Source organism: Kwoniella dendrophila, chromosome 5 (genome assembly GCF_036810415.1).
Source record: "Kwoniella dendrophila CBS 6074 chromosome 5, complete sequence".
Classification (NCBI taxonomy): Eukaryota; Fungi; Basidiomycota; class Tremellomycetes; order Tremellales; family Cryptococcaceae; genus Kwoniella; species Kwoniella dendrophila.
In genome coordinates, this window is record NC_089480.1 from 439,091 (window position 1) to 464,680 (window position 25,590).

The 25,590-nt window shown below is 38.7% G+C and overlaps 6 protein-coding genes across 6 annotated transcripts; 3 read left to right on the plus strand and 3 right to left on the minus strand.

Annotated features, from left to right (window-relative positions):
* Positions 1-176: 176 nt before the first annotated feature.
* Positions 177-2,880, minus strand: L201_004015 (uncharacterized protein; the record flags this gene model as incomplete). The annotated part of the gene is made up of 11 exons (XM_066219763.1): positions 177-248; positions 323-570; positions 698-926; positions 997-1,149; positions 1,216-1,267; positions 1,321-1,421; positions 1,474-1,553; positions 1,605-1,749; positions 1,813-2,052; positions 2,139-2,662; positions 2,730-2,880. 11 exons carry the CDS (start codon positions 2,878-2,880, stop codon positions 177-179), a joined length of 1,995 nt encoding a protein of 664 aa, XP_066075860.1.
* A 3,715-nt stretch (positions 2,881-6,595) lies between these two features.
* L201_004016 (uncharacterized protein) lies at positions 6,596-6,994 on the minus strand (the record flags this gene model as incomplete). The annotated part of the gene is made up of 1 exon (XM_066219764.1): positions 6,596-6,994. The coding sequence occupies one exon, from the start codon at positions 6,992-6,994 to the stop codon at positions 6,596-6,598; it is 399 nt and encodes a 132-aa protein (XP_066075861.1).
* A 3,428-nt stretch (positions 6,995-10,422) lies between these two features.
* L201_004017 (uncharacterized protein) lies at positions 10,423-14,759 on the plus strand (the record flags this gene model as incomplete). Its single annotated transcript, XM_066219765.1, has 5 exons — positions 10,423-11,884; positions 11,945-12,578; positions 12,644-13,257; positions 13,311-13,851; positions 13,916-14,759. The coding sequence occupies 5 exons, from the start codon at positions 10,423-10,425 to the stop codon at positions 14,757-14,759; spliced, it is 4,095 nt and encodes a 1,364-aa protein (XP_066075862.1).
* Positions 14,760-15,342: 583 nt separating this feature from the next.
* On the minus strand, positions 15,343-17,622 carry L201_004018 (uncharacterized protein; the record flags this gene model as incomplete). Its single annotated transcript, XM_066219766.1, has 5 exons — positions 15,343-15,847; positions 15,907-16,553; positions 16,637-16,851; positions 16,944-17,312; positions 17,412-17,622. 5 exons carry the CDS (start codon positions 17,620-17,622, stop codon positions 15,343-15,345), a joined length of 1,947 nt encoding a protein of 648 aa, XP_066075863.1.
* A 1,267-nt stretch (positions 17,623-18,889) lies between these two features.
* L201_004019 (uncharacterized protein) lies at positions 18,890-21,959 on the plus strand (the record flags this gene model as incomplete). The annotated part of the gene is made up of 5 exons (XM_066219767.1): positions 18,890-19,012; positions 19,108-19,628; positions 19,713-20,022; positions 20,103-21,860; positions 21,915-21,959. 5 exons carry the CDS (start codon positions 18,890-18,892, stop codon positions 21,957-21,959), a joined length of 2,757 nt encoding a protein of 918 aa, XP_066075864.1.
* Positions 21,960-22,403: 444 nt separating this feature from the next.
* L201_004020 (uncharacterized protein) lies at positions 22,404-25,354 on the plus strand (the record flags this gene model as incomplete). The annotated part of the gene is made up of 6 exons (XM_066219768.1): positions 22,404-22,529; positions 22,633-22,644; positions 22,808-23,088; positions 23,206-23,576; positions 23,658-25,231; positions 25,322-25,354. The coding sequence occupies 6 exons, from the start codon at positions 22,404-22,406 to the stop codon at positions 25,352-25,354; spliced, it is 2,397 nt and encodes a 798-aa protein (XP_066075865.1).
* Positions 25,355-25,590: the final 236 nt, after the last annotated feature.

Below are 25,590 nucleotides of genomic sequence, written 5' to 3' on the forward strand. Positions count from 1 at the left end.
TTTATTATTCTTCATTGCATTCATTCATTTATTCTGAATACCCAGGACATGGATATCATAATATATAGTTGACAGGTTCATACATATACAAACATACATATTATATACCCTATATACACAATGGACAATGCGATACCATTCATTTCTCCACTAATCCTGTACATTCTACAAAGCAATCAAGCTTTATTTCTCCTCTTCGCTTCTCTCGCAAGAGCAATTTGAACAGCACTGACTGTAGGAGCCATAGCCTAAGAAAAGATACAGATAAATACAAAGTCAGCCTTATATTTGCTTAATTATTTAGCTTGTTCCCCCAACCCACCTTTCTTACACGTTCAGGATCAAAACCTAATATCACACCAGTCTCGATTATAGCTTTTACTTTGTTTTCAGTTGATTTTAGATATCCAATCATCTTGATTGCCTTGTCTTCTTTCTGCTGCTTACTCAATGAATTACCCAAAGTACCTAATTGTGAGGGTAAAATGGATGACCAATATTGCCTTAGAAATTCTGTGGCTGCATTATGACACGATTTCATTTGTTCGTGCAACTGTTCTGGAAATGGTGCTATATTCGAACAAAACAAAGGCCAAAATCGTCAGTGAGCCGTACATTCCAATTCTTTATGTTTTTTAATTGAGCAATCATATAAAGGAGTATGTGATATCATAACCACGTAGAAAAGTAAACTTACAGTTTATAGCAACTTCAGCATTAGCTCTAACATGTAAATCTTTTACTACATGATAAGCAGCAGCTTGTGCATCTCTTTGTTCGGCGAATGCTTGATACTCCGGATTTACTTCTGTCGTACCATCAGATTCGGTTGTATGATGTCCTGGATTAGGTAAACAAATAACTGAAAAGTTTGGCTTGAAGTTCTGTAAAATCTTGGTTGATTCTGTTGCTATTGCGTGGATTTCCTTTCAATTACTGTGGCATTAGCTCTGACGGAGAAGAGAATGAGTGAAAGATGCAATTGGCAAAACTCACTTCTTCCGACTTCCCCGGTAATACTCCGCTGTCACCTTCTTCACCTTGCTTATCCGCCATTTCACTTGCTTCCTGTACATCCAGTGTAATTGTGTTGTCTTGAGCAGGTCCACGTAAATCCGGAAGATCGATTTCATTATATAGATCGATTCCCTGTGAATAGAAAGATCTTGATTAATACGAGTTGGAAATACCAAGTTGTAAGGTACAGCAGCTTACAGAACCGTACAACGAGTCATCCAAAGCTGATCGATCGCGATTTGCATCGGCACTATCGAATCAGGTTAATAACGACTAAAAGGTAGGTTGTTTGTTCTGACTCACGCTCGTAACAGCTTCTTCGAGTGGTCGTTGAATCGTCTAATCAGCGGTAAGGCACTCCTCTCTCGCCCAGCTTGCATAGTCACATCTCGGACCGTTATAGACTGTAATGATGGTCAACTGCATGAAACCTTGTTCCTTCTGCTGACAACTCACCTCTCCATGATCCTCTTCCGTGGCCGCCAAATCCAAAAATCTCTCAACATCATCAGGCATATTCTGTCTAGGCTGTATGTCTAAGAGGTGGGGTTTAGCTACGCTGGTTTCGATGCTAATGCATTACTCACTCCAATCTGGCTCTTCGAGATACTGATCGAAGATATCATCTTTCTTTCTTGAACTCTCATCAACAGCAGATTTTCTGACTGATGCTCTATGTCTTTCCCATAATTGTGAAGTAAAGTATCTTGACCAAAATTCAGTCTCGCTTATCTGCAAGAGGACAAGGGTTAATGGGACTGGGCAAGAGAGGCTTAAATCCTATCTATCACTTACCCCTGGAACATATTTAGCATAAGCATCTTGTACAACAGGAAATTCTTCAAATATCTCTCTAGTTAATTCTTTAGACAATTTCAAAACTATTGGACCATTTTCTTGAGTTTTTATACCTACACCTGTACCACCAGTAGATTTTCCTTTTCTACCTGCATCTAAATCAAATCTATCATCTAATAATCTTGATGCTCTTCCTGGTTTTTGTGCATATGCCATCTCTTCAGCCTGTATTAGGGCCTAATCATCATGGACGATGAGCGATTTGATCATCACTTTACAAGGTACATGTAGATTATCATTTAGCAGGAATGTTTTTAACTTACCTCTCTTCCGTCCCAAAATTCCTCTTCAGTGATCTGCTTCCCAATGACCAGCTCTCTATGTAACATTCTCAATGTAGGATTTTTTTCTAAAACTTTTTGTCTTAATTTATATTCCTTTTTCCTTTGTGCTCTAGCTGCGGGTGATAAATTTGCTGTTACCGAAGGTGAGTTGACATTATTTGGTGTATTACCTCCTGAAGATGATATTTCATCTGCTTTACGTTTGCTACCTTTATTTTGATTTGCTGACACTACTGCTTGAGCTGCTGATGTACTTGGTTGTATGACCGGTTCAGAAGCTGTTGAAGTATTACCATTTGCATTTGATCCTGCTTGCGCTTGTGGTGGTTGAGGATTCTTGTTTGCGGCTACAAAAGGAATTAATATATCTTGAACTGATTTACGATCATCTTCTCTACTTTTCAAATTCGAAAAAACAAATAATAATCCTCCAGAAGGTATATCATCTCTAAATAAGATTTTCAAACTAATAGATTTTGATCCTGCTTTACTTGCTAACATATCTAAAGGATAATATTCATATACGTCAGTTCAGAATTAGACGTGTAGAAGTTGTATTTATAAGCTCACTTATAGCCCTTTCCATAGCTTGATTCTGACGGTCCATCGCTCCTTGTTCTTTCGGTACCCATGCGATATGAGTCGAAGTTACACTCAATGTGCCGGGAATTTTCTTAAAATCGACATCAAACCGTCGAGCTTGCTGATTGTCCCCTGTCATCCCTGATAACTTTGACCCGACACTGATTTGTTATGAGTATTTTGATGATCTATAATTGAGATAGTTGCCGAATAACGTTCATTAGACTGAATATCACTTTCTTATTGATAACATTTTAACACTTTCCGGCAGTCAAGTCGATGATGATACTGGAGGACGATGTGAAATGTAGTGCCTGACATTTCAGGTCGCCCATAAAGTCACGTGGCAATTTACCAGTTTTTGTGGATTGTGTATTCGGTAGTAAATTCACTATGATAACCTGTCTTGGTTCAAACAATAACTTCTTCTTATACTACAAGGATATTATGTCCCAAGCCTGAATGAAGCTTGCAGATGTCCCGGACATATTAGACTTACTTGTTAAGGCCTGTTGTCACGATGATCAAGCAATACCTCAGCTAGAAGGCCCGATTCATACAACATAATCAGTATTAACATAGGGGAATGAGGCTGGACCGAAGGATATCCGACGATAGGAAGGATATCGTTTGCGAATGAGCGAATTCCTTGAGATATGAAGTAAAATCCGTCGCACTGAAGGATTTCCTTAAGAAGGGAACGAGATACTCAGCATTTGAAGGCCAAACTAGGACAATAGGCGTTGTAGCAGTATGGCGAGCTGAGCTATCGCAATTATCGATTCTGTTCAACAGTAATAGTAGAGAGACAACAATAGAGAATTCATAAGGAAAGGAAAGAGTTATGAATTCTAAGAATAATTAAGTATATATTGTCCTACGCGTAATGTTCTAATGTTCTCGAAGTGATTCTAATGTTGGACAATGTAGAAGTTGAACCAACCAAGGATATCCATAGTTTACGAAGGACATCCACCAATTGCAAAGGATATCCGTTATATGGGAAGGATATCCTTCAATGTTGAACAATAACTAAGTGAAGTTGACCAACAGTCAAGAAACCGAAAGTAGGCTGGGTTACGTAATCGTAGGTTACGTGATTGTGGGTTGCGTGTCGTGGAGGTCACCAGTGGTGGCCGACATGACAAAAATGAAAAGACTGAAAACAGTAGAATCAATAACAAAACAACAAATAATAAAAACAACTCAAATGAAAAGGTCGAAGAAACTAAATCAGGTTCAAGTCGAAGAACTGAAAGTAGTTTAACTGTTTCTAAAGACCTAAGGAATTACCAAATGGCTAACAGGTTGTGTATAAAGTGTGGGAACAAGAATCACATTGCCCGGGAATGCACCAAGGGTTGGATGAATACATCAAATTCCTCATCATCAAGTACGCAACCTTCTGGTCAAGCCTCAACAAGGGACACCCAAAGAGTGAACCAAGTCTCTTATTTAGAGGAATCACTGATGGAATCAAAAGTAAGCACCTCTCATCAGTAAAGAACGTGAAGAGAGGCTCCCCCATAATTCTTTCGGCAGTTCCTTCATAAAATTACGTTTCTAAATTCCTCACTTCCCAAATTCAATATTCAGCTCAATCAGCAACGATGAATATTGTCGTCCTCAAGTCTTTGTGGTTCTGGATTTCCCAGCTACAGAATATTAATTGATAGTGGAGCTACTAGTTTCCTTGACGAACGTTGTTACGACGTCAATGGTTTAACAAAATACCAACACGATCCGCCAGTTCTAGTCAAAATGTTTGACGGAAGAAAGTCATACGTATATGAATACGTCTATCTTAACTAGCGCATTGTTACATTTTAAATGATCACATTTGTAGCATCTAACCGCTAGCATTTCTTCACGCATGTCTTTTAAATCAGGATCATCTTGTAGTTCTTGATGATATTCTTTGTCTGAAACAGAAATGACTGATTTTGGGGCGGGTAACGATGCCGTAGCATCTAGTTTCTCAGGATCAGCCGTGTGAACGACCATATTCACTATCTGATGCCAACGTAAAGTGTCTAATTCTTCAGGTTCTGGTGGTAGTTCCGTTACAATACTACAACATCATCTTGAAAACATTTGTGAACTTTTGTTTGTATTTTATTAAACAGTATATCGCCTATCTACCCTTTGCTTTATTTTTGATTGAGGTCGATCGAAGGGTAAGGATGGTATTTGAAAGCTCATAGTTATATGTAATGTACACCTAGAACTAGTTCTATTCGCTTCGGTCCCAGCGCTGCTACGCTTACGGTCCACTTCTTGAATCCAAGTTGTGGCCGATAGCTTATTCTCGAGTGTACAGCTTCTCTTGATTTTGAGCTGCTGTTCGCCTTTGTAGCTATATTCAACCACTTTTACCGTAACCTTCTTATCCACAACAGCATTGAGTAACTCTTCAAAAGCTCTACAACTGTTTACAGTTCGAACAATTCGAGAAGGAGTAGGAGGACCAGGTGATGAAGGAAGATTAAATGAATTGGGTAAGTTTGTCGTATCGGTTGAAGAAGCGATGATAGAGTTCATGTTTAATGGAGAGAATTCTCTAATATCGGGAAGAGGTTCCAGGTTGGGTGAACCCTTTCGTGAAGATGAAAGTGTATCTGGAGGAGGACTTTGGGGTTCAATGTAAAATGGGAATGTTTGCTTCAAGGTCGCAGTTTTACCTGGACTGGGAACGGTACTGAAATGGAGGTGAAGGTGTGGTACGGAACCAGAAGAGGCTACTGAATAGCGGTGTAGCTGTTGGTAAGACTGCTTGTTCGACGACCGGGTGTGAGGTAGAAAGATCGAGGAAAGATGCACTCCGCTGCATAGATTTATTCATTGTACTCCCACCTTTCGATGAGTAGTTTCTGGGAGTCCAAGGCGTCCCAAACGCGGTAGAAGGTCTCAATTTGTTAACTCTTCATGAACCAATAAAAGGTGAAATAAAACCAAAGATGTACTAAATACCTAAAAATCTTCACCTGCCTCGAGGCAACCTCCTCTCCGCCGCGGTAGTCACACAGCAAATACACAAACTACCGAGAGCAGCCTAGAAGTGAATATAGCGCACTATGCTGGAAAAGTTCGGTATAATTTAGAAGGTATGACCAAGAAAAACAAAAACAAAATCTTCGAGGATGTACACCAAGTCCTCCTTAGTAGTGCCAACCAACTGTGATTGAAAATCGTCTATACCCGAAGACCCCTTTTGATGAGCGTTACCCCAGATTGTGAGTTCAACCTCATCGATTTTCCCATCGTTTTGAGGATCCAATATGGTTGCCAATAGGTGTCGCAACATTTCCATAGTGGTATAGTATAGGACTTGCCAGAGTTCATATTTCCTTGGATCTGAACACTGAGATCCATTGAGTCGACTAAACAAGCTATCAGGTTGTACTGGCCACTCCAATCGCGTCTAAAGTGGGAAAGACCGTATTACGAACCCTCGTCAAGCAGCTGACTCTTGAAGGTTTTCTTTGCTCGTGGTGAATGAACTTCCACGTACTTGGAGATCTTGAAAGAGTTCGGTGGAGAAATAAAATCGTCTGCTTGGTAAGTCCGCCAAATAATTGACGATAATTGAAAAATGACTTACTGATCATCACTTACTATTACACTGGTTTCCGATGAAGTCTGTTAATATCCATCTCGTTTATCAATTCTCCAACCACAAACTCCACCAACCTATCACAATCGTGATCTTCATCGAGTTTAAACTCATTAATAGCTTTTGGCCTTGCAGCTTGATCCATACTACCATGACAAGTTGAAGTGAATATACCGTGACGCGCAAAATGCATTTGATAGAATTTGATCATTGAAGTCCATCGGCAATAAACGACAATCTTCTATTTTTCTTTATCATTGAAATCATTGAGATCTTTATCATCAACCAAGTGTTTTCGGATTGCGACGGCGACATCAAGAATAGCAGAAGGCGTTGGTAGATCTGGATGCCAGTACCCATATTGGTAACCATGAGGATCTTTTATGGCACGTCGCTCTTTGACCACAAATTGAGCGTCTTCCTTTTTGACAATAGCCAACACCGGTTGAGGTTCAACCACTTGAATGTCGGTGAGATTTTGACCATCATGACCCATAGATTTGTGGGTTCTGCGAATCACCCAGTCTGCAAAAAGACCTCTAAGCGGTGTCATGACCTTTTCGTTCAAATCGATTTCGTATGTCATATATCGGTCAACCACATCTTTCTGTTCTTTTACCTCTTGATTCAGTTCAGGCATATCTTCAAGGTCGAATTTGAAGCCTCAACTTCTGGACTCATGATCTAAAAATCCTCTTGTACTCCTTGTCTCTAAGGCTTTGTCAGCAAGATTATTTGAGTACCTTGGATGGCATTCTTGATTTGATCGTAGACAAAGATGAATGTTCAAGAACCAATTCCACCAGATTCCTTTGATTACGGTAGTTTCAATTTGATCTTGACCGTTATTTCTAACTTCTTTAACATCTTGATCACCTCCTTCATCTTAATGGTCTTCGCCATCTCCTTCCTCTTCATTTTCGGGTTCTGAATCTAAAGTATTACCACGAGATCTATCGAGTTCCTCACCACCCATATTCATCATTTCGCTTGTTGGTGGTGTAGCTGCTTGATCATTCTCAGCAGTTTCTTTTCAACCATCGTCAACTTCTTCATCAGCTTCTAAATCTTCGTGATCTTCTCTATCTCCTTCGTTTTCAAAATCAGATCCGGATAGGCTTGCTCTAAAAATCAGGGAAGCAACACAATGTGGGAATTATCAAATTGGGTTGTCTGTTGTGCTGGTTGTTGAAATTCAAAATAGTTGGGTGAGTAGTTAAAAAAGGTGGACATGAAACGGTGTCTGATTTTAAGTGGATGGAGTTAGAATCGATGAAGGGAATCGAAATTGATAGTAGAGGAGATTGAACTTCAAGCGAAAAAGAACAAAATTGAAAATGAAGAAGGGAATTGAAATTGAAAGAAAAGAATGGATAATTTATTTTCTTATATATTATTGTCAGGAGCAGAACGCAGCTGTACGAATGAAAAGTTCTCAGTGAGGATAAAATAGAGAAAAAGAAGAATAAAAGGGGGAGGAATAAAAGATTAGTCAGGATGTTTTCATTGATGAAACACGATCCATGCGTGATGATATCTCCTTTTTTTTTGTCCAGTGAAGGGTCTTTACCTACAACATACACAGTAACACCCTTATCGTGCGGACAACATACACCTTTTTGTCAGACATAACTAAATGAAGACCTCATTTTCAATTGCTTATGTTGGTATTGCAGGATCGGCATGTGTTGAAGGTGCATGATGCCTCTTTTTGTGTTGAACTAATGACCACTTTCAACTTCACCTCGGGCGAATGGGGTATTGCAGTACTATTAATCCGCGTAGTCATGTTGAAGGAATTCATTTTGAATGGAATGCTTACTATGCATCGGTGTAATTGAGCGCTTTGACCTCTATCGGTTGACCTAATCTCAATGCAGCTGATATCGATAATACCATGCTATATTTTTCCTCCACATGTCTTGCTCACTTTGTCTATTGCATCTCCTCTTCTGCTTTCGTGTACTTAATCAATATTGACCCAAGCAGAAAATGCGAATTACAAAAGGATCTCATAAGATGTTCGTTCATGTTTTAGATTACAGTAGGATTTCATGCGAGAATTGATCCGACGGTTTATTACGAGGATAATTGCGACGTCATGTCGTTATTTTTACCACGATGAATTATTACTTTACTACGATTGCTACTTTCCCACGGTTATTACTGTAATCAGGGTTATTGCGGTTACCACGACTCATTACGATTGTTACTAATACCGTAGTCATTCATATTACCACTAATGGTACTACCAATACGATTCACTACAATTCTTGAGACCGACTGATCGCATAAACCTGACATCATTCTCGAGTTGCCATGTTCGGAGGCAAAACGAAAAACCAAAACGCGCTTTTGACCCTTTCTCCTTCTCTATCTCCGCTCACAGCGTCTTTACACCAAAATGAACGATATGCAAAAAGGTTACTTCTTCACAATAAATCCTACAGGTTCATCAGCTTACCATGCTCATCAGAACAGCCTCGCCAGGATGACCGCACTTTTTATAACGGCAATTGTTGGAATACAGTAGTGGTGCCATGAATCGTCAATTGCGTTATGGCATGTAAGGAAAAACTCATCGTCATGATGACTTCATATATATGGGACATTTGTTGCCAGCTTGCCACTTCAGATCGGTCTTAAAGTCTTCCCTTCCGCGAACGGAGCATCTTTTGGTATAAACTGACCAAAGAAACGAAGAGAAAACATGATTTGTAATTATCATGAAGTTATACAAATAAACGCTCAGATTTGGTTATTTGTATTTCTATACTTTGGGCAGGATTGTGGATTTCGATACTGTTCTGTCGCGAGGATTTTCCTATTGCTGAGCAGGAGAATAAATGCCCTCTTCTTTCGATACGCTCTTGAAGCTAATGTTCTGAAATGTTGTGATTGACTCTAGAGTTTGATGTATGCAGGTAGTTGTTCTCCTGGTACATACATGTATATATATATATATATATTTCTAAAAGGCAAGCACAAATTTGATCTGAATGATGCGCCTTGATGTCCTTTGTTTGAAATGGCATTTGTATTATATTTGTAATTGAACTAATACGAGATGATGATGTATAAAGGAGGGATTACGTCACTACCACGTTGAAAAAAGCGAGGAAGGATGAACGAATGGAAGAAGGGTTAAATGGAGAAAATAGGGTTAAAAATCAAATAATCAGACAGGGGTGATGATGCTGATGATGTGTATGGTATTACAGTAATAATTTGCATTTCCTATTATACCTTAGCATAGTCATAACTATTAGGTTGTATCCGAGTTGCGAAGATTTACTGTAGTACGATTAGCGATTAGGTCCGCTATTATTCTTGTTCAATACTTACCAATTAACTTTTTTTTCTCTTACACTGTCCAAACCCATATAATTGACATATTTTCTTTTCTCAACCAATCAACAGCATATACACGGCAGTTTCGCATTCATTTATACCTGTACTTAATACCTTTTCATTTCAACACCGACAAAGCACTGTAAGAACAAGAAAACGGAATCTCCCAAACATCGTCATTGTTTCAACTGTAGAAACTTTTATTGGCCGAGCCGCATTACAATCAATTCATCTTCGTTCATCCGGTTACGCCTCAGACTATATCAGAATCATTCTTTCCTCACCAAAGGTATTTATCATTTATCAGTCATATACGTCCATATAATTAACAATTAAGAGAGCCCACGAAACAATAAGTTGGGAACTGTTCAACGGTCTTACGACTCCCAATACCATCTTAGCATCTTTTACACGTCATACAACTTTTTAGATTTTCCCTGGACCTGATCTAATTCAAAAGAATAAAAATCTAAAATTTACATTCCGAACCCCAATCTTACAAACGCTTTTTTACATACACCAAATAATCGACTTTCAACGTAGTCAAGCTCCCCATACACTTTTTGCGACCTTTCCTCAACGACGAAAGATCATGAATCTCGTTCAGTAAAGACCCGATCATAGAGAAAGTTAGATTCCATTTGGCCACACTGCAACATTAGATCAAAAGTTACATTGTACAAAATATCATCGTTACAATCATTCCAGATGCACGAGATGGAAGTGGAGCAATCAGATAACATCAATGGTACTGGTAATGGGGAAGGGTTCAGATTTGTTAGTAATAGATCAAACGGGAATGGAAATGATGTAGAAACAAACAATTGGTCAAAAGGATCGGCGACAAGCATCACTCCACCTTCATCAGCTTTCGAATTTTCATTTCCACCAGTCCAGCAGCAGCAGCAACAACAACAGCAGCAGCAAACGCCAGATCGACGTCGACAAGTCCCTCCATCTAGTATTCCCAACTTTCCTTCGGCTCACGAACCTAGAAATCCACCACCAGCAATACCATTCTCGCCCTCACCTTCTCAATCGCCAATGGCTAGTTCACCATTTCGTTCGCCACAAGCTGCCCAAACTGGTTCATCTCGTACAACTGGTCTCAATCTCTCATTCTCCCAACCCATCGCCACTTCATCCAATTCAGGAGTTGCTTCACCATGGCATTCATTAGCTGCAACTTCTGGGGCACCTACACCATCTTTAGAAGGTGGTCCGATGGCAAGAAGTAGTCCACATTTGGGATACCCATTTGAAAGACTTAATATAGGTGGAAGCTGGAGTGGAGCAAACTTATGGGGAGAGGGAGCACAAGATAGAAGAGGTTCAGCTGATTCCACAGGAGGTGGCTCAAATCAACCTCTCCAACTATCATCGCCGCCACCCATCAATCTACCACCACCTGGACCTTCGAGAGGATTAAGTGCAGAAACTGTATTAAGATATAAGAACATGGCTTCTTCTGGATCGACCCCTCTGCCAATGGCAAAAGCAGCGACTCAGGGAGTTCTCCCCCACAGTGACTCCACACCGCTCGCTCTACCACCCGCCTTAGCTCGAAGACGAGGTTCGATACCTAAAGGCAGTATCCCAACACCATCTTTATCGTTACCTCCTTCTCGTGCCGGAAAATCACCTAGTCCTCTCTCAACCGCTTCCTCGCCGGGCGCTGGCTTAGGAGGCAAGCGACTCCAGCCCATCACTGCCAAGTCGCTTTTGCCATTGCTTTCTTCCCCATCAACTCTTGTTCTCGATGTTCGACCTCCATCATCCTTCCAGAACTCGCACATTCCTTCCTCCCATTCTCTACCCATCCCATCTACATTATTACGTCGACCTGCATTCAACTTGGAGAAATTGGCACAGATGCTACCACAACACTCGACAGAGGCTGTCCGCAAATGGCGGGAAAAGGGTGATATCGTGTTAGTTGACGCTGATAGTGGGAGTGTAGCCGATGGAAGTGTTCTAGATGGGTTATCATCGAAATTCGAAAGAGAAGGTTATTCTGGTCATCTCTGGTTCGTCAAAGGTGGTCACATCGCTTTGACATCAAATGCAGATATTAGGCTCGTAGCTGAGAACGAGGCGGACTCTCAAAGTAACAAGAGTCAATCTGGTGATTATAACGGATTGATGGCAGGAACTCTAGGTACTTTAGCTTTTGCACAAGGTCAGGCGAATCAGATATGGCGTTAGCGATGTTACCGATGCTTACTTAAATCTTATATAGAATCGACAGGTGGGACAACTTCTCAAAAAGGTCGCGCACCTCCCCCGACAGGTCTTTCGATCCCGCCTACACCTGGTTTCAGCTTCAAATCCAATCCTTTTGGAATATCTATGCCTACCTCACAGACTTCAACTCTGACCGAGCGTCCCACCCCGTTCTCTCGCGAACTATCTTTGAGTGGAATGCCATCACCAAAGAAAGCCAAATTTCAACCTGCCAATCCATTCTTTGATAATATCCGACAAAATCTCGAACTGTCCCATGGCGGTATCACCGAACGTATTCCATTGAATCTTCCTGACAAAGTGATGGATCGGGTGGAGGATTTACCCGACTTCTTGCGTGATCTAGCTACTATGCCTGAAAAAGAAAGTATGGATCAATTAGCTAAACAATTTTATGATTTAGAATTGAATGAACAGAAGCGATTACAAGCTGTCATGGAATGGCATAGTAAAGGATCAGGAATGGCTTTAGGTAATGACGCAGGTAGAGAGAGTTGGGCAGATAAGAGACATCATGATGCAGAAGAAGTCCAGAGGCTGACTAATTGGAACGGTGAAGAAGCCACCCTGCAAGAAGATTATTTCCCATTCTCGATCACTGCAGGTGTAGAAAGAGGTACCAAGAATAGGTCAGTGTCAAAGTTACCCACTAAATCACTACCCGATTTACGCGCATATACTGACAGGCCTTTAGGTACAAAAACATTTGGCCTTATGATTTCTCTCGAGTTCGATTAGAACAGCCTCCCGACGAAGACTCGGATTACATCAACGCATCTTACGTTCAGCCTCGAGGTACAGCTCGTCGATATATCGCTACACAAGGACCCTTGGATGCGACATACCATGATTTCTGGACATTAGTATGGGAACAAGATGTACGGGTTATCGTCATGATAACCAAACAATTCGAAGGAGGTCTGATCAAATGTGGTAATTACTGGGGCAGCAGCTCATACGGATCACTACAACTTCAATTGGTGTCACAAAGTGGAGGTGAAGATCAAGCTCATCAACCTACAACCGGTTTTGATTTCGGTCCTGCAGCTGTAACTCCTAGATCATCATCATTTCCTACCGGCAAAGAACGAAATATCAAAAGAGTATTCAGGTTATCGAACAGTGACCAGCCTATGGAACCTCCTAGAACGATTGTTCAGATTCAATGTATTGGTTGGCCAGACTTCGATGTACCAGAGACGCCCGAGACCCTTTTCCACCTCATCAAAGATGTCGATATAGCTGTAGAAGAGTCAGAGCCAAGTGGCCGTTCAGATCGATCTGATCAACCACCTGTCTTGGTTCATTGTAAGTGTTAAGTGTACAGATCGTATGATCAACAACGCTGATACTCTTTATAGGCTCTGCGGGTGTCGGTCGAACCGGAAGTTTCATTGTTGTTGATGCAGTCTTAGACGGCTTACGTCGTGAATTGCGACGTAACAAAATGCCTTCTATCGGTCATCTACTCGAAGAGAAAGATAACCGATCCGCATCAATGCCTTTACCAGCTGCCCCAACTGCAATCAATAAAGTGGACTTGGCTAAGAGTAAAAGTCAAGATTCCGGAAAAGCAGTATCATTCCTCACCCCTTCAACTACTGGTCAACCTATAACGGAAAGTTCAGGTACACCTACTTCCTCCCCAATCCCCATAACAACTACCGCACCCACGCCTCCTCCCACACTTCTCACTGCCGCTGCTCTTGCTAAAAACTCCACTCAAGAGGAGAAGATGGACATCGATGCTCCTGCTGAACCAGAAGGCCCCCCGAGGGATGAGAAATTCTTTCAACATAGAGGAAGTATTTCCACCAACATATCTAGCGAAACTGGTGCCGATACCAGAAGACCAAGCCTAGCTTCTACCAGACATTCCTCTGAAATGCTTCCTATGGACGCGTGAGTACACATTCATTCCGAAATCGATTTATAGCACATGGAAGCTAATCCTTATGGCTTATAGGAGAATATCCAAAATGACACCTAACAAAGATGCGAATGCGCCTATGCCAATCATACGGTCTGATACCCGACATCGAACACCTTCTCCTATATCGGAAATGAAGGATCCTGTTGCATCTGTCTTAGAAGGTATGAGGGTTCAAAGGATGTCTTTGGTTCAATCGCTTCGACAATATCTGTTCGTTCATCGCGCAATTATACACAATTATTTGCATATCCTTGACGAAGAAAAGGAGAAAGGTGATACAGAACAATCAAGGCCAACATCACACTCGACTTCAGCATTCACGCCTAGCCCCAAGATACCAAATTTGACTTCTGCCAAATCAAATTCCAGTGTTGGTACATTGGGAAGTATAGGTACTACAGCAAGTGGAGATGACGAATCACATATCAAAAGAAGAGCAAGTCCAACTGAATTAGAACTTGAAGGAACAGCCAGCAGTAATAATGATAACAATCCATTAACTAGAACTATAGGTGAAATCGATTCGACAACATCAAGTGGATTAAGTAAAAGACCAAGTTTCAAAAAAATGCGTCCTGCTATAGATCCAATGCCAATGGAATCGACATCAACCAATAATTCTTTATCTTCAAATTCATCACTATCACAATCTTCTTCTTCAATTTCAGTACCTTCACCAATCACTTCTTCAAATTCTACAACAACAAGCAATAGTAGTCCATTAAGTCCAAAAAAAGTAAATAGATTAAGAAGTAGAAGTAAATTAGGTTTAGTAGATCTTCAACATTCTGTCAACAACGAGTCAACCTTATCGAGTGGTAATAGTATTGATATTGGTGGTTTACAACACGAAAGGGAGAAAAGTATAGAAGAGTAGATTAGATAAAAATACGAGGGTAACCATCATACTTAGAAGTTTTTCGGTTTTCATTTCCTCTCTAACATTGTATTATAGTTAATTGTTTCGTTAAAAGATTCCTTTCACCTTCATCAGTCTATGTTCACAACCATGTAGCCAGTATCTAATCATTTCAAACAATATCTCGATCACCTTTTTCTTCTCTACCAGAACCTTCATTCACCTTTTCGTTACTCATTACATAACATGGTTACGGCAAAGTGACAATATATACATGCACCAAAAATACATAGACTCGGTTATGCATTGCATCTCTTTCCATCTACTCATCTGATCAGTGCCCCATATCGCAGAAAATGAACAAACGTCCTGGTCAACTCAAACAGTCAAATGCACCAATTTGTCGAGGATATCCCAATCATCTGACTCGTATAGCTGAGATATGTGACGCGAGTTATATAACTAATGTATCAATTCGTCTATATTCTGAACAAGCAGTCCAATTCCTAAAATAACTGATCCTCTTTCCAACCTTTACTCTGCATAACCCTTATGGCATGTTTTTTACCAATAGGTTACGCTGATGAATGAATATTTGACCTTATTTTCTGTATTTATCCCTTATTCTTTTTAATAAACCTTTTTCATTAATACTCGTACCTCCTTGTTCCTCAGTTTCCTCTTTAGGTACATAAACATCTTCACCAGCTAAACCTTTATTTGTTATAGCATTTTGTTGTTTACCTAAATAATAATCTGGCATGAAGAAAGTAGCGATCAAAGGAATACTTGCTAAACAAATTGAACAAATAGCAATATGTCCAGAAGTTTTCGTATAAGCTCTAATTACACCTTGTCTAATTGGATCATTATAATCATATGCTGTAATAGCTGTAATTGATCCATATAATTTTTTCACTAAAGCTGGTGAAGCATTAGGTAATTCTATAGATAATTGTGTAGGCATCATATCTGTCCATATAGCAGCTGCTATAGCACCTCCTACAGAAGATCCAAGTGTTGACCATAAAGAAATTAATGAAATGATAGAAGCCATATCTTCATGTGGAACTGATGCTTGAGTACCAACTCTGATTCCGACATTACTGAATATTTGCAACATAATTAGCTCAAACCTTTATACGATTTTATTGACTTTACTCACCTGAATGAAATAAGACAGAAAATCAATTGTGATAAAGTCAATTTTGCTGTACTTCTAGTCATTGTATTTGTTGCTGATTCAATTAATAAACCATAAGAAACCAATCTAATAGCATTTCCAAAAACCATTAAATTTTTATATCTATGTGTTCTTCTTTGAATCAATCCTACAACCGGACCAATTATACATAAACCAATAGTTGTTATACCAACGAAAATAGTTTGAACATAGGTTGACCATGGAGTAATAACATTTATATAACTGAAGAAATATGTATTTCTAACTGATGATGCCATTTGACTGAAAATACTAACTACCACAGCAGCCAAGAATGCCCGATTGAATAAAATTCTTCTAGTCATTAATGGTTTTGGTGATAAATAAATTTCATATAATCCGAATAAAATCAAAATGACAAATCCAACAACCAACATGGCAATCATTGATGGATTTGACCATCCTCCTTTAGCTGATTTCCTAAGTGTGAATGGTAATAAAATCAAAGCGAATCCAAAAGCAAGTAAAAGTAAACCTAATAAATCAATTTCGATTATACCATTATACATTGCTCTTAACCATGCTCGTTTGGTAAGACCTTCAGAATCAACGTTTCCTACTCGTTGTTGTTTAGATCCGGCAAGGGTGGTCTAGATATATAAACGAAAAGTCAGAAACAAGAGGTGTACGGTTTGTTATGATAAGTTATCGCGAGCAGAAACCTATTACTCACCATACCAAGCTTCTTGCCCTTGATCTGCATGGCGTACAGAGTAAAGATAGCAGGAGCAAGCAAAACAGGCACCATGATGGCAAACATTCCCATTCCCCATCTCCAATTATCTTGTAGACCTTCAGTAATGAAACCGTTAATCGGAACAGTAACAATGAAAGGCGCTGAAAGGATAGCACCAAAGAAACCTCTCCATTCCAATACCGTTAAATCGCCTAAGGGGAGGGATTATTAGCGACAGTTCGCTACTTCATGGCTTTTTGTTATTTTTGCAGCCAGAAAGAGGAATGGATATGGAACTACTCACCAACAATAATATCACTCAATAGATCTAAACCACTCTTTCCAGCAGCAGTAAAACACATTCCTACGGTATAAGCAGGGAAGGTTTGAGCTGAAGCAGCAACAACAAACCCAACCACATAAAACCCTAAAACTATAACATATGTTGTAGGTCTTGAAGTGATATCAGACATTTTACCAATAAAAGGTTTACTAACTGCTCTGATGATTTGACTCGCAGTGGAAACTGCCGCTAAATTTGCATGTTGACCAAATGAAGATGTTGCCCATGGTGCGAAGATCGTTGTAGTGATTCCTTGGTCAAATGCATAGACGAACATTGTAAGACCAATTGAAATTGCTAATGCCCATAAAAGGAATTTACCGCTTCGACCTAAATGCGATCGACTTTATATCAGCTTCGACCATAGTAGCTAGTCTCATCTAGTTATCGACACCGAGTGTAAGGACCTATAGGTGTAATTTTGCTTACCTGACTGATACAAGACTCTGTTGAATGCTTCTACCTTGCTTACACCAGATACTGTGGACGTTGGTTGCGCATCTAGATCCTTCTCGAATTTTTCAGTTTCATTTTCTGATGGAGTCCGTTGAGTAGCATCATTTCGAAGTGTTTGGACTTCTGCGTGACTATTGACATGGTGGGGGACTTGTGAGTCGACGTTGATGGTGGTAGACGTCATGGTAGACCCCTACAATTTCTGTTGTCGAATGGCTTAGATATTATCGTTGATGGATGAGTCAAAAGATCGAATTTATATTGGCATCGAGGTTTAAATATACATTCCTTCATCTCCACAAATCGATTGATGATCGGAAAAGCACGAAAACTTCTGTACTAACTTTATCTTCTACCATATCCAATGAAAAATCGCCGGCCGATTTATCAGATACCATTTGAGCTACGCACATAACCCATGAGGACTACCAGGTACGATTTACAGACAAGCGACAAGCGAGAACCAGTGGAAAAAAATGTACTGTAACTATATGTATAGGAATTATGCCAAGCATTTTGGTCGTGAGCCATCGAAACTGTGGCTTTCCTCAAACCCTTGCAAAAGAACGCAATTACGGTATACAGCTCTGCAGAAAGAACAAAATCGACGCTAAAGGAGGAACGAAATGAATTGTTATTTTTTTTTTCATTTTTTGAAAAAAGTTCCTTTATCTGATAAGGGGAAAAAGAGGGAAGGGCTAGAAATCCGTCGGCCGAACTGTAAATAGGGTGGGGCGGTTTGGCGGTTAGCCGATAAAGTCCTAACATGGTTTTTTTCATAAGAAAAGACATTTCAGGCAGTTCGAGTAATTAGACGTGTATAAAGCATGAGAGAGTGTGGCGTGATTGAGAGAACCTATCTCACCTCTGGTGCTGACGTGATTCCAAAAGCAGAAACGCCATGACCCCTTCTCATTCACCACATCATCTTGAGCAAATATGGGAAACATACTGTGATCGCGGTCGTTGTATCGGTGCTATCTTTTGACCGAAAAGAAAAAGACCGACAAGGGCTAGTACGTTATCAGGTAGGCCACGACGTTCTCCTGCATGGGTGTGCAGATGTATCAGCTCAGCAGAATAATTTCAAACGTATGATTAGGTCTGCGTATGATAACAACGATATAATATAACTTTGCTATCCACCTTAATGCACCTGCGAAAAGTTAAACGTGCATTCTTTACGTAATAAGGTAGATAAAACAGCCCGAAAATGTCGGACGTGACCGAAATCATTATCAGCTATAATATTATGTAGAAACATGAAGGAGGATAGTTTCAGCTTTATTGTTTCTCTTCTTCTTTTTGAAACGCATTGATGACTTTGGCTCATAATAGATACCCAACATCCCCAACCAAACATCCCAGCACTTTTACTGACTAGCTCAACTGATTTCAACTCTTGTTACTGGATATATGCTACCTATATCGCAATTTCTTCAATCAAAGATATGGACATCAACTTACAGCCTTCTTCAGGCATTTCCCAACTATTCTCAAATCAAGCATATTCTAACTTGATTGAACGGATTTTTTTCTTTGCCAATACCAAGAGTATATCTAGGCTACTGAGGGTGAGTGGTATCCTTGGAGCTTCTGAGTTACTTGTATCTTAGCATATCTTGACGTTGAGCTGACTTTATCACTCACAATTAACTCCCTTCAATAGGTTAACAAATACGTGAATGAATTGTTCATCTCTTCCACCAAACTACAATTTCATTATCGACAAATATACCATGGACTACCTGATTATTCCAATAGTACCGCAGATACAAATAAAGGATCCCAAGAGAATGTCAATGTTACTCACAATGAGAAGATTTCTACGATGAAGAAGTTAGAATTGTTATTGGAAAAAGAAGAAAGATTAGATTTATTAAAACCATCAACAATGAAGTGTATACATATCCCACATTGTAACGTTTTTGAATTCAAAAAAGGTTTTTTATTAATTGGTGAATGTACACATAAGATACCTTCAGGTGATCCACAATATTTAACAGGTTACCACTATGATTCTTGGTCAATTTGGAAAACCAATGCGGATGTGAATCAAGAAGATGTAGTTGAAAGAGGAGCACATAAACATCAAGGTTATTATAGATGGAAAATTGATCAAGGTGAAAACACTTATATCACTGCAACTATGTGTTTAGAGGATAATGTTATTGCTGTTGTAAAAGAGATGTAAGTCAAAACCGTCATCCCGCACCACTATTCCAGTTTCTTGCGCATTGACCCATAACTAACTTGGATGGCTATATATTTTAGCCATGAAATCCCATGTTCGACAGTGACCGAAAGCTCAACGGAATCCACTTATGTACGAATTTATCTTTATCAATTAATTCCACCTATTGGAACCGAACCACCACCAAAAGGTACGTTTCAAGGAGCTACCAGACATCCAGAAACTGCTTCAGAGTTCATCGAAATAAAATTACCTGCTAAATTCCATGCGCACAAGATGAAGGTTGAATTGGGTCCCAACGGTAAATTAGGTATAGGTATCAAATCTGAAATTAGAGGTAAATTCAATTTCATAGGGTTTTGGGATTGGAAAAAAGGTGTTTCTCTAGGTGTAAGTCATGAACTCTTCTTGGGTGTTTCCCTAGTCGTGTTCAGATCTCAGCTAAATTCTATCCCACTTTAATACCATAGGCAATCACTCCATCGCCTCATATGCGACTTGCCGAAGATTTTCGATTTTTCGGAAATTTCGTGATCGCCACTATTTTCCGTATGACCACTCATCCACCCCAAAAGCCAAAGTCGAAGGACTCAAAAGTGAACTCCATCAAGAGACGAAGAGCAAATGCTAGATTTGATAAGATGCGGGATAGGCAATACCAAGTTAGAGGTCGAACCACTTTAGCTGAACCCAGGGATCTATCTGGTCATGATTCATGCGACGAAGAAGAAGAGGAAGTGGATCTCAGAAAAGATCTCGGTGCTTCTATCGATACTTTTGAATTGTACAACTCAGCTAATGGCAAGAAACCATCACCATTCGCTCATAAGTCATATACGGATCCCGACTACAACCCAAACGAGCCTTGTACTTGGGAATATCAAGACATACCTATTTGCGCTGGTATAACATCTCACTTGACTCCATTCTTCAAGTCTGTTGCAGATCCTCCTGCCGGTATACCATTTATGGATTTACCCATACCACCATCAGCCATTCCTTTATCTTGCATACTTGGTGACATTCATATTGACGATGCCCTCTTGAAAGGGGAAAGAGATGGTGCAATGTCCTTGACGATATCCATGGCAATAGGTGGCAGTGAAATGCCCTCAAAATGTCAAATGGCAGTTGATCTCCGGGAGATTATAAACCAAATGACTATTGTTCTCACCGATAGAATCAAAAATCGTGATCTTGATCCCAGGCAACTGTCAATCCAGACTAAATCAAATACAATGTGGTCTAATGATCCTTCAGTACAAAAGTCGTTAAATAGACAATTAGGATTAGATTGTTCCACGGACAGGGAGCCAAACGAAAAGGGATGGGAAACTGATCCGGATGATGCTGATTTATTCATTATGTGGTCTCGTCATTTAAGGGGAAAAGATTTAGTTAATCAGAAAATGGGAGAAGTCAAAATGAAAAAGTCAAATATGATGTCAAAGAAATACAAAGACACACGCAAACGCAAACATGGACACAACTGTATGGTTGATTGTTCGAAATGTCCTGTTCATGGACCAATCAGTGAGATTGATACAACTCATTATGCTTTCAACATATATCCAGCAAAAAAAATTCGTTACGAAGAATGGGAAAAATCTTGTTCATTTAGATTCTCATTTGCTTCACAAGATTTTTCATCTTTTGGAACAAGAATGTTTGCGACTGAACCTGATTATAAGGCCTTAAAGAGTTTACCTAGACCACCTGGTAGAAATGAATTTGCGCCTATGAAGTTGATAATGAGAGACTATAACAGAAATTTATTATCAAATACTAAAAATCGAATTGCAGAACAAAACGATCATCAAAATAGATTTACCAAACCTTTAGGTGCATCCTCTACTGTACCATCGAGTGATCAAATTTCTTCCTCAACCAAAAAGTTCAATTCGTACTTTTCAGCTTCGCCATTACCAAAAGAATACAAAAAATCATTCGAAAATTATAAAGATAATTTAGAAGAAACTGTATTTACTCTATGTAAATTACCTAAACCAATTGCATTACCTAAATTAATTAGAAACTCATTAGAAAGCTCATCATCAAAATATCATTCAAAAGAAAACGACAATAAGATATATACAGTAGGTATATTCAATGATCAATTCATTAAATCGAATTTGAATTTCAGAGAAAGTAAAATTGATATGAAATGGGATATGAAAAGAAATTTATTGGATGTTTTCTTTGATGGTAATTCTGTTGTCTTGCATATGGTAAGTTGACTCGTATTATCAATATCAATCGCTAATATGTGTTGTTACACACAGCAAAATGGTGCTACTATCATGGATTTTACCCCATCTACGCAATAATCCTTAGCTTAGCGCAATTATAAGAATCTATACCTTTCCTTTTATACCTTGCAAAACGAATACCACGATAAAATGTTGTTGCTGCGGATGGGTTGTATATAGTATGAACTACCATGATATACCAAGCTACTTCTGGCATGCCTTAGACAAAATTGCATGTATAAAGCATTTGCAAATTCTTCCTTGATTTCGATGAGAATATAAATGCCATAATATTACCTACAACTCGGACTTTTAACCGAGATAACGCGTAAAGAGTGTTCTCAGGAATGTTTCAGCTTTGAGCTTGGTCTATCTTATAGCTTCTCGGATACGGTCTACCATCGTTTCGCTTTCTTATCAGCAACTGGCCCAACAGTCAGTCTCATTATTTTTGTGAAAAATCATGTTCCGTTAAACGAAACGAGTTTATGAATTCGGTATTCTGTCAACAAGATATAGAACATGTTAATCACTGAACAACCTCATTGTAGAGGTTTATCGTCCTTGTTCAGCAACAATGCGTACTCAGAGATACTAGAACAGATATTTGGTTATGTTGGTTTGTCTGATACGGCCAATCTGCTCAGAGTAAGTGATATCTATCTGTAATACAGGCCCTGCCTCTGTTTATATAATAATTTAGTCTCAAGGTATATCGGCTAACCTCTCGCGAACATTGACCCTCTTCCAGGTTAACAAACATGTAAATGAGATATTCACTTCTTCAACTCGATTACAATATAAATATAGAAAATCATATCTTGCTATACCTTCTTCTTGTTTCGATACCTCTAACGATATTTCGAAACAAGATGAATCATTTTCCGGAATTAAATCAACGAAAGATCAATTAAATTCATTACTAGAAAGATTTAGGTTATTTATTAATGGTTGAAAGTACACATAAAATACCTCTTGGTCCTAATGATGATGGTGAATTAAGTAATCCAATTGGATACAAATTCGATCCTTACAGTATTTGGAATCTATCAACATTAGAAGAAAATACCCAAGAGATGATTAAAAATAGAGGAGCAACTAAGAATCAAAGTTATTATAAATGGAAATTCGATCAATTTGAAAAGAATTATTTTCAAAAGATTACTATGTGTCCTGAAGATAATGTTATTGCAGTAGCAAGACAATCGTAGGTTGTTTCCACTTGTTCAGTCGATCCTCCATTTTCCCTTCATCAGCATATATACTGACTATAATATCATTACTTTGATTCCTTTTACCTCTCTCTCTATCTCTCCTCTTTTAGGCAGGATGTACGTTGTCGAGAGGTTACACCAGGATCTCAAGCTATGACAAATATAAAGGTATACTTGTATCAACTAATTCCTTCTAGAGGTACAAATCCACCTTTAAAAGGTATATTCAAAGAATCAGTTAGACATCCTGAATCAGCTTTAGAATTTATTGAAATTAGAGTACCAGCAAAATATCACGCACATCATATTACGATTAAATTGTCACCTAATGTAAGATTAGGTATCTTACTTAAATCTCCTACCAAATTCAGTTTTTTAGGTTTTTGGAATTGGAAAAAAGGTTTATGCTTAGGTTCTATAACTCCCCCTCCTGGTTCTACTAGTCTCAAAGATGTTCTCGTGGATGATTTTCAATTTTTTGGTAAACATTTCGTTATCGCTTCTATACTTAAACAGATACCTAATAAATCTTTACCGCATTTAACAAAGCCTTCTTATTAAGATGGAAAGTTGAATTTTAAAGGATCAATCATTACTTCCCAGAAATTGAAAAGAGGTTATAAAGTTAGAGGGAGAACAAGCTTGGCTGGACCCAGAAACACCTTTACAATTTCACATAAAGATGATTTTGAAGACGATGAACGAGATCTTTATGGCGATGAGGATGATACATATGATGCAGTTGAACCTGGTAAAGTCAGAGAAGATTTCTACGCTTGTATCAACACTTATGAGTTATTAAACATATCTAATGGAAAAAAATCTTCAGCTTTTGTACACAAAGCTTATACAGAAACTGGATATGATCCAAATGAACCATGTACATGGGAGTATCGAGATTTACCAATATGTTCAGGTATAACTTCATTCCTTACTCCACCTTTAAGTAATTATACAACCACACCTTTAGATTCATTATTATCACCTGGAACTGGAAATGTAGTATCAACTAGACCAACAGGGTGTGTTTTAGGTGAAATCATGATTGATGACGGGTTGTTAAAAGGTGAAAGAGATGGTATAATGAATTTCACAATTTTGACAACGTTAGAAGATGATGTAGATGGTGAAATGCCTTCAAAATGTCAAGGGACAATAAATCTCAAAACGATCATTAATGCAATGACTATAATCCTGACTAATAGAATAAAGAATAAACATCTTGATCCAAGAGGTCATTCTATTCAGACTAATCTGAGTACGATGTGGTCCGACGATCCTTCAGTTCAACAAACTTTGAATAGTCAATTAGGCTTAGATATTCGAGACGAAGATATTAAGTTGGTTTCCGATGATGGTGATCAAGATGGAAAGGACTGGTCTAATGATCCTAAGCAAGATCGATTAATGGTTAGACTGTTGAATGAGTCTATTAAGAACGACGAAAGGAGTCTACCAGGAAGTTCTAGATGGAGTAAAACAACTAAGCTGAAAAAGCGACCTTCTCATACCTACACAAGCAATAATGAAACACCTTATCTAGCTCACTATATACCGTACGAGGAATGGAAAGAATCATGTTCATTCAGATTCTCATTTGCTGGTTCTGGGCCTTCGACTTATGGAAGTAATTATATAATGACTGAACCTAATTATTCAAAATTGGGTCAATCAGCTATTCAAAATACATTTGCTCAAGATATAAAGAAAAAAACATCAATGTTTTTGATTTTAAGAGATTTCAATACGAATTTGAGATCGAATATTATTACTGTTAGAGATGAAGAAGATAGAAGAAGATTACAAAGGATATCAATAGGTGGTAAATCAATTTATAAAGATACAAGTTTATTTCTACCTGATCCATCAACATTATTAAAAGATACAGTGGTATATCAATGTAAATTACCGAAACCAATTGATTTACCAAATTTTATAAATAAAAATAATAAACAAAGAGTAGAATCAAGTATTTCAACAAAAACTGATAAAGATATGATAACAGATTGTGTATTCACAAAACAAACCATTTCATCAGAATATAAATTCATAGAAACTAGAATTGAATTTCAATGGGATATGAAAAGACAGTTGGAAAATGTTTTCTTTGATGGTAATACGATTGTCATGCATATGGTATGTTTCGTTCACATCTTATGTTATCTCCCTTTTCTACTATGATACTAGAAGGCTAACGCAAATATACTCTTTGTTCATCCGATGTAGCAAAATGGTGCTCATATAATGACATTTGACTGAGCTGCACATATATATAGAACAAAGATCTCTACATACATTCATGCACCGGGCCTCATGCAATTGCCATACATCTACGCTGCCATAACAATCTCGTGTGATACTCAATCACGCGAAGATAATGCATATCGTGTGAAAATTCATTTCATGTTTTTATTGGGTATTTCTAAGATATAGCCTTCAATATGTCATATTCCAAAGCATGAATCGACTAATGGTATGGTTCAATATTGTGTCAT